At 34.4% G+C, this 9,317-nt stretch overlaps 1 protein-coding gene across 5 annotated transcripts in view; it reads right to left on the bottom strand.

The window, feature by feature from the left end:
* Window positions 1-9,317, bottom strand: part of CASK (calcium/calmodulin dependent serine protein kinase) — a 385,645-nt gene that overhangs the window by 20,096 nt on the left and 356,232 nt on the right. For all 5 annotated transcript variants that reach the window (XM_006918246.3, XM_015594375.2, XM_015594376.2 and 2 more), the window contains one exon: window positions 5,221-5,336. In XM_006918246.3, coding sequence (XP_006918308.1) covers window positions 5,221-5,336 — 116 coding nt within the window. The remainder of the gene's footprint in view (window positions 1-5,220; window positions 5,337-9,317) is intronic.

The following is a 9,317-nucleotide window of genomic DNA, read 5'->3' as shown; positions in this document are numbered from 1 at the left end:
CAATTCTCATATATGTTTGAAAATTCTCACAAGAAGGCTAAAAACATGCATCTATGTTTCCTGTAATATTTTTTCTGCGTGGTAATAGCCAAATGTTGTCAGGCACATACTGAAATTTCTTTTATAAAAAATATGGAATAAGCTCTGAATTTTAGAGGGGTTGAAATAAATTTAATAGAATAGATTCCCTGGTGTAATAAAGGAATCTGGGAGTGCTTCAGTCAATCATTAAGAGAAGCTTCTATTCTCTGGAACAATACGGCCAAATAATTCTGAATATTGGCTCAGTCCTTAACATTTGTGATCTTCCCAGCAGCAAAGAACCTTAAAATGCAAAATAGAATACTCTGAAATGCAATAGATCAGAAACAAACAAATAAACAAAAGTATCATTCCCAAAATATTAAGAAAAAGAAATAGAATATGTTAAAATAAGGGTTAGTGCATGTTAATGGGTATTTATGCATTTTTCTTTCGATAACTTGATTCCATAAAAGTTGACTGAAAGTCTTTAAAGTATATTCTCTAGCAACGGCTAAAATCCAAGAAGTGCTTTCTGTGTTTAGAATGGTAGACTTACAGAATCAAAACGAACAGGAGGTTCTCTGCGTAGCAGAGCTAGCTAGTCATGCTGCAGTGGTAATGGAGTGAATGAGAGTTGCAAAAATAAAAGCAGGAGTGCTTACAGCATTGATTTTTATACATATTGCCCTCAGAGTGATATTTCCATCAAGAAAAAGTATGTTTATGAAAGAGGTCATCAACAAGCTGATATATTTTAATATATAAAAATAACTGAGCATCTCACAAAAGAGGAAGATGATGATGATACAAGCTTTCTGAATGGTATACACACCTCTCTCCCTCTATAGAGCCCTAACTGCAATCCTACTGAATTAAGACTTGTCATTTAAAAAAAAAATACATAAGAATGAGTTAGATATCAACCATCAGCGCCACAAACAAATGAACAGATATGTTACAAGTCTATATTTTAACCACAAATGAGTAGCATGAAGAGGTTACACTGGTCTAAATGAAATCACCACATGGTCATAGGATTGAGAAACAATAAAAAAGGATATTTTAAAATAAGACATACAAGGAATATAAGGAGAACACTTTTAAAGACTGGACTTTTAAAGGTTTTAAGATGTTTGCTGATTAAAAAAAAGGACTTAATGAAAGGAAACCATCAAAAACAAAGAGGCATAGTCACTCAACAGGTTACTTACATGCACAGAGGCCATTGGGAGTAAGACAGCATGAAAAATGTACAGGGGTCATTGAAATATGGCTTTTAATATATTAGTAAAATAAAAGTATAATATGCACAAAGAAACTTTACCATGCAATATTCTAAACATGAGGCAAATAAATCACATTAAAAAACAAACTCATTTTCATAAAAATTTAACAATATCCTCATATAAAAGCCAGTGGGTTTTATATACTAGCATATGCATAGAAATTTTGTCTGGGACTAGCTACAAGAAACCTTTTTCACAGTATGTAGTTGTAGAAGCCTTTTGTTTTCCATTCTGTACCTTCCTGTACTGTTTGCAATTTCTATTCACATGTACCTACTACTTTTACTGTTTAAAAAGAAAAAAATATCCACAGGACAGTGAGATTATGGGCCATCTTTTGTTGTCTTTAGAGTTCTCCGTATTAAAGAAAAAAGTTTATATCTTTTTAAAATCAACAGTACTAATTTGTGGCATTAAGCATAATGGTATTGTAGAAATCCTCTGTGTTCATATGGATGTATGCAAGTAGGGTGTCTCGGGATATTTAGATACCTCTGCTTAGGGCTCTAACATTGAGAAATTGAATTAATGAATACTTTTTTTCTCCAAAGTTTACATTAGCAACTTGATCTTAAACTAATTTTGGAAGTCCTAGGGCTGAGGAATCTCAATGCCTCGAGAGTATAGTTCTCCTAGCAGCATGATAATGCTTTTCCCATCAAATTCATGTGGCTAAAAACTTTTATGCATTGCAGAAAATGTATTTGCTGTAAATACTATACACACCATAATCAAATCTATTCCCAAGGCTTCAGAAATACTGTCTGGCATGGTTTGCTCCTATTATCTTGATTTCCTGGTAAGCTACTCAATATTCACGAAACTTAAATATTTAGGTAACTACTTTCTAGTTGAATCTTTTTCATAAATAAGCCTTTAACATTGATTCCTTGTCTCAGTTTTGAAAAGCTAGAAGTATCTTCAAATACTGTACAACTGCCAATAAGAAAAGACACTGCACACTGGCAACACTGGGCTGAGTGCACATGCAAATGGGTGCAGAGGCCAGGCAGCTAATGTGTTGGAATGAGTTGGGCCAGGTGCACAAGTGGAGCGGTGGGTACAATGGGTCCTAGAGAATGAGTGTCCAATTTTAAAGGGGCATCAGCAGCCCAGAGTCGCTAAGGGAGAACAGCTGATAAAATATTTGACTTTCCTTGCTGACAATTTCATCTCTTATAAAGGTAATCACTAAGCAATGGTTCTGGATTTTACAATGAAGAAAATAGAAGAGCTGGTTGGTGAAGGGGAAGAAGCCTGAAGAGATGGTGACTCCAGGCAGCATACTTCAAAAAGTCCAGGAAAATAGTTAGGCATTTTTTCCTGACCAGAAAAACTAATAGGAGAGCTCATGAGTGATGACTTTGTGGGGGAGGGAACCCTAACAATGACATTCTGATGAGATAATTACAAACAAGCCTAAACACAAGTTCTACAAGAAACTTGAGTGGCTCTGCAAGGACCTTCCAAGCTTAGACTTGCTATCAAAGGGCATAAAAAGAGGGTCTTATACTCAATGACAAATCTTGTCATGTGAGAGGGAACTGTAAACACAGTAAGGAAGGACCTGAGGCCCAGAAGACTGTTGCTTAGGAAAGTACTGAAGATAACAAAAAAGTGGTGTTGGTGGGTCTCCCCCAACTTCCTAGTTCTAAGTTTACAAGAACTCAGACAGGTCTATGGTTTTGGAAAGGAGGTATAATGTCAAAAGAGAAAAAGCAATTATATTTTATCCCTATGAGGTTCCTGCCTTCTTTATTAAGGTTGATACCCTTCAAACTTGATAGGCAATGTTTACCAGAGCTAAAGCCTGAGATAAGGGACAGTGAATGAGTACTTGGCTTCATTAAATGATACTCATTTGTCAAGGCCAATGATGAAAGAACCTGAGACCCACGGAATTTTGGATTAGAAACGATATCTTTGATTGACTAAGCAATCCCCTCGTTCTGAGGCACACAGAAGCCAAGTGATTTGCACAAGTTGCGGGGTTACTCAGGTGTGATAATCTCTGCTCCTTTCTCAGGTTGGCTATTAAGCTTACAGGTGCATTTGCAGGACCACTGATGAGTCAGGAGCATCACCTGTGATGAGTCAGGAGAAGGGGAACGATGGAAGATCAGTGATGCTCCAGCAGACAAAGCATGGAAAAAGGGGACTGTGGAAAAGAGTAGCTGCCAGATTGAATGTTGATTCTTTGGCAAAATTCTTGATAGCTAAATTCTTGATAGTGAACGATTCAATGGATTCTTTGTTAGAATTTAGAAGTTATAGTTTTTTCAATCAATTGGATTTGCATTTTTCCTCAGAGCTAAATTAATTAAAGAATATTGGCAAACTGAATACTCAACGTCTACATGTCTTTCATTAGTATAGTATAAAGTTAATGATAAATTGACAGCCTTGACTGGTCATTTCTTTGCCTTTCTAGGTTTAAATTAATTTTAATGCTATCTATCTATATTATTTAAAATTATTGTCAAAATTACAAAGATATATATAAATGTCAACACATCTTGTGAGCCTGTTCAAAGCAGATGGAAATAAAGGTGATTATGAAGCCTTGGCAACAACCATTCACATTTTATGTTAAACATCATTTGTTGATACTACAGTGAATTTCTTCAAATAGCACTCCTTGAGCATTTACAATTAATAGTTACTAAATTATGTCTAATTTGCGTTAAATATTTCTTCCCTTTATAAAACAAACAAACAAACAAAAGAAGCCATTATCGGACTAGTGGTACATAATCAGAAATGCTATAATTTATTGGAAATAAAAATGTGGTACAATGTAGCTAATGTGAAAGGACAGACTCCTCATTTAACTGAACCATTTAAAATTAGTACATATGGCCACTCACATTCATTCCACATTATACAGAACTTCAAAATGTTTACTTTTACTCTCTGAATAAGAAATGGACCATTCAGAGTTTCTAAATAGTTTTTCTTAGTGAGTGCTAATAACATATGTTAATAATATTCTACAGAGAAGTGCATTTCACATTTGTCAGAAACATTATACTATCAAATTGAGTATGCATTATTAAGTATTCACTTGTTTTTTTTTTTTTTTTGGCCATGTGTTTGATTTTTGGAGTTATTTCTGAAACCTTGGGAATTAATCTAATGCCAATGTTGGGACTTGCAATTCCTTAGAAAAAGTTCCTTATAAAAGGAGTCATATTAAGACGTTACTGAAAATAAGTAAATACCACTCCGTATATTATCATGCATTCTTTAACTCAAGTTACATCTTGTGAGTCTTCTGGGAATTTTACTGCAATGACAGGTCATGTTTTTTTGATATTCATTTCAGTGTTTACCAAACAAGTGAATATTTGTCTTAAGTTGATGCAAGCTTCCATAGAGACAAATATACCATGAAGGAAGACTAGTCATAGAAACTGACTGTATCAAGTTCTTATTCAATGTCATCTGTGCTCTTTCAAACCAATCATGGAACCATTTGTAGCACAGTTCTCTGTTAAGAGAGTACCTTTGCCCTTTCAAATGTGTCCTAGGGCCAAGTCCAAGGACCAAAGAGGAGCCAGGAGCAAGGATATTTGCTCAAAACCAATCTCAGCAAGGAGATAAGAATCCTGGTGACCGAGCAAATTCTCAAGCACTCATTTCTCAGAGGAGGACTTAAGGTACTAGGTTCTTTTTGTTCCAGAAAATACTATTTCCAAATAGCATTTTCCTCCTATAAAGTATAACTCTGTAAAATATCTGGCAAATAATCATAATTGAAGGAAAGGGTTTCTGAACGTTTGTATAAGCTGATGAAGACCTCATATGGTGGAATTTTTGGATAAACTCTGAAGATGGAATTGAGATGTGACATCTATTCCCGTCTTTTAGACTTGTAACCAGCCTCAGTGACAGTTGTACTTTTCCCTACCTGCATTGTGCTTTGCCAAATATTTATCTTTGTACTGCTTCTTTTTCTTGCCAAACCAAGTACAGCTGGCCTGCTGCTCCTGTTTGGTCTTCTCCATGGCGATGCAAGCTACTCGCCTAGCATACAAAGAAAGAGAGAAAAAAACTAATGTATGTTTTATGTTGATAAAAGAGAAAAATCACTCATTTGAATAGTTTACATGAACCTGCATGAACATTCTCCTCATCAGTTTTCAAGTCATTCAGATAAAGGTTTTTCTTGGCCTTCATGACAATTTCCTAGAAATGTTTTAAAAGAACAGGCTTATAATAAAATGACGTGTTCCTTGAGCATATACTAACTGATAACACAGATGAGAAGCCTAACTATATGGTCATGACATGTAGTGGAAAGAGCATGGGATTTTGAGTTGAGATAGATTTGGTCTGAATTCTGGCTCTATCACTTATTAGCTTTTATCGATTTATTGTTATGTGCTTTTCTAGGAAATTTACATGTAATAAATCATTTAGTCTTTCTAAACGCGTGAAATTGCATCACTGCTTTAGAGATGAGGGGAATGAAGGACTGAGAGATTGAGTAATTTGCCCCAAGTCACACAGCTAAGAAGTATGAAAGTGAGAGCAGTCTTGTACCAGAGCCCATACTCTTAGCCAGAACATTGTATTGGCAAGAAAAAATGCTAACAATGTCCCTAGAACAGTGGGAGGCACAGTAGATGCTTAATAAATGGTAGTACTACTATATGGCAATTCTAGTCTAAGATAGAAAAAAATGCTATGATTAAATCCACAGGTAGAATTACAATAAGAAAATTATAATTTTGTTTCACATGATTATAATATTCAGCATCTGTAACATATGCATAAATATTGCTAAAAAGTTGCTCTCATAGATTTAGTCTAAGCAAATAATTATGTGATACTGCCATAGAAGGTTTTGCTTAATTATTTTGCTTGGGGACCAACCAGGGGTCCCCTAGTGAGCCATATATAAGGAGAATCTAAAATCACTATCAGAATGCAATACAATGCTATTGAAAATGACAAGTTGTTTTACAATGAGGCTGTACTGATTTACACTTCCACCAGCAGCAGATTAGAGTCTCTTCCTTGGCGATACTTGGTATTATCATTCTTTAATTTTAACCATTATAGTGGGCAAGTAATGAAATAATACTGTGTTTTGAGTTTGCATTTCACTGATTACTGAGATTGAACACCTTCTCATGTTTATTGGCTATTGGCTTTCCCCTTTTGTAAAGTACCTGATTAAGTCTTTTGACTATTTTTCTATCCAGTTGTCTTTTTCTTATTGATTTGTAGGAATTCTTTATATGGCCTAGTTATTACACCTTTGTTAGATATACGTATTGCAGATATCTTCTTCTATTTTGTGGCTTGCCTTTTTGCTCTTGTATGGTATCTTTTGATGAAGATAACTTATTAGTTTTAATTTACTCAAATTTAGCAATCTTTTCTTTTATGGGAAGTATTTTTGATATCTCATTTAAGAAATCCTTCTTTGGTGAGATGAAGAGCTCCCAGACAGAGAAAAGCTTAAGGAATTCATCATTAACAAGTCAGTATTGCAAGAAATGTTAAAGAAACTTCTGTTAAAAAAAAAAAAGAAAAAACAGATATGAATAATAAAATGGCAGTAACTATGTACCTATCAGTAATCACTTTAAATATAAATGGATTAAATGCTCCAATCAAAAGACAGGGTAGCTGATGGATAAAAAAACCCATATGCTCTACAAGAGATCCACTTCAGATCAAATGACACTCACAGACTGAAAGTAAAGAGATGGAAGAAAGATATTTCACACAAATGGAAATTAAAAAAAAAAAGTCTGAGTAGCAATACTTATATCAGACAAAATAGACTTTAAAGCAAAGCCTATAATAAGAGACAAAGAAGGGCATTACATAATGATAAAGGGATCAATAAATCAAGAAGACATAACCCGAGTAAACATATACGTACCCAACATAGGAGCACCTACATACATAAAGCAATTATTGATTGACATAAAAGGAGAGATCAACAGTAATACACTCATAGTAGGAGACTAAAACACCCCACTGACATCAATGGACAGATCTTCCAGGCAAAGAATCAACAAGGAAACAGTGACACTGCCTAAAAAATACACTAAACCAGATGGATTTAACAGATATTTTTCGAGCATATCATCCCAGAGCAGCAAAATATACATTCTTCTCAAGTGCACATGGAATATTTTCCAGGACAGACCACATGTTAGGACATAAAACAAGTCTCAATAAATTTAAGAAGACTGAAATCACATCAACTGTCTTCTCCGATCACAATGGTATGAAATTAGACATCAACTACAAGGAAAAATCTGGAAAATATACAAACATATGGAGGCTAAATAGCATGCTACTAAACAATAAATGGGTTATTAATGAGATCGAGGAAGAAATCAAAACATACCTAGAGACAAATGAAAATGAAAACACAATGACTCAATGACTTTTGCTTGGGACACAGCAAAAGCGGTCCTAAGAAGGAAATTCATAGCATTACAGGTCTGTCTCAAGAAACGAGAAAAAACTCAAATAAACCATCTAATCTTACACTTAAAAGAACTAGAAAAAGAACAGCAAACAAAGCCTAAAGTGACTAGAAGGAAGGAATTAATCAAGATCAGAGTGGAAATAAATGAAAAGAATCTAGAAAAACAATACAAAAGATTAAAGAAATGAAGAGCTGGTTCTTTGAAAGGATAAACAAAACTGACAAACCTTTAACCAGACTCATCAAGGAAAAAAGAGAGAGGACTCAAATAAAATCAGAAATGAAAGAGAAATAATTATGGACTCCATAGAAATACAAAGGATCATAAGAAAATATGAGCAATTATATGCCAACAAATTGGACAATCTGAAAGAAACGGATACATTCGTAGAAACAGACAATCTCCCAAGACTGAGTCAAGAAACAAAAAAACTGAACCAGCCCATTACCACCAATGAAATCAAATCAGTAATCAAAAATATCCCAAGAAACCAAAGTCCTGGACCAGATGGCTCCATAGGCAAATTTTACCAAACATTTGAAGAAGAATGAACACATATTCTTCTCAAACTATTCCAAAAAGTTCAAGAAGAGGGAAGGCTTCCTAACTCCTTTTATAAGGCCACCATTACCTTGATTTCCAAACCAGACAAAGACATTACAAAAAAAGAAAATTATAGGCCGATATCTCTTATGAACACTGATGTAAAAATCCTCAACAAAATATTAGCAAACTGAATTCAGCAATACATTAAAAAGATTATACACCACGATCAAGTTGAATTCATCCCTGGGATGCAAAGTTGGTACAATATCTGTAAATCAATTAATGTGATACACTACATTAACAAATCGAAAGGTAAAAAACCATATGATCATATCAATAGATGCTAAAAAAACATTCAACAAAATCCTGCATCCATTTGTGATAAAAACTCTCAGCAAAGTGGGAATAGAGGGAACATACTTCAAAATAATAAAGGCCATATATGACAAACCTACAGCTAACATCTTACTCAATGAGGAAAGGCTAAAGTATTTTCCTTAATATCAGGAACAAGACAAGGATGCTCACTTCCACCACTGCTCTTCAACATTGTATTGGAAGTCTTAGCCACAGCAATCAGAAAAGAGAAAGAAATAAAAGGTATCCAGATTGGAAAAGAGAAAGTAAAGCTCTTGTTATTTGCAGATGACATGATACTGTAGATAGAGAACCCTAAAGATACCATCAACAAACTGTTAGAACTGATCAATGAATTCAGTAAAGAAGTCAGTGTCATTTTTATACACCAATGATGAACTTTCAGAAAGAGAAATTAAGAAAGCAATCCCATTTATAACGGCGTTAAAGAGGATGAAGTACTTAGGAATAAACTTAACCAAGGAGGCAAAAGGCTTGTATACTGAAAACTACATAATGTTGCTGAAAGAAATTAACACACAAATAAATGGAAAGGCACCCCATGGTGTACATGGATTAGAAAATCTAACATTACTAAGATCTCAATACTATCCAAAACAATCAATGCAACTTCTATACATATCCC

This window comes from Pteropus alecto, unplaced genomic scaffold (genome assembly GCF_000325575.1).
Source record: "Pteropus alecto unplaced genomic scaffold, ASM32557v1 scaffold28, whole genome shotgun sequence".
Lineage (NCBI taxonomy): Eukaryota > Metazoa > Chordata > Mammalia > Chiroptera > Pteropodidae > Pteropus > Pteropus alecto.
The sequence above is the reverse complement of the archived record's forward strand: the minus strand, read 5'-3'. Positions and strand labels throughout refer to the sequence as shown.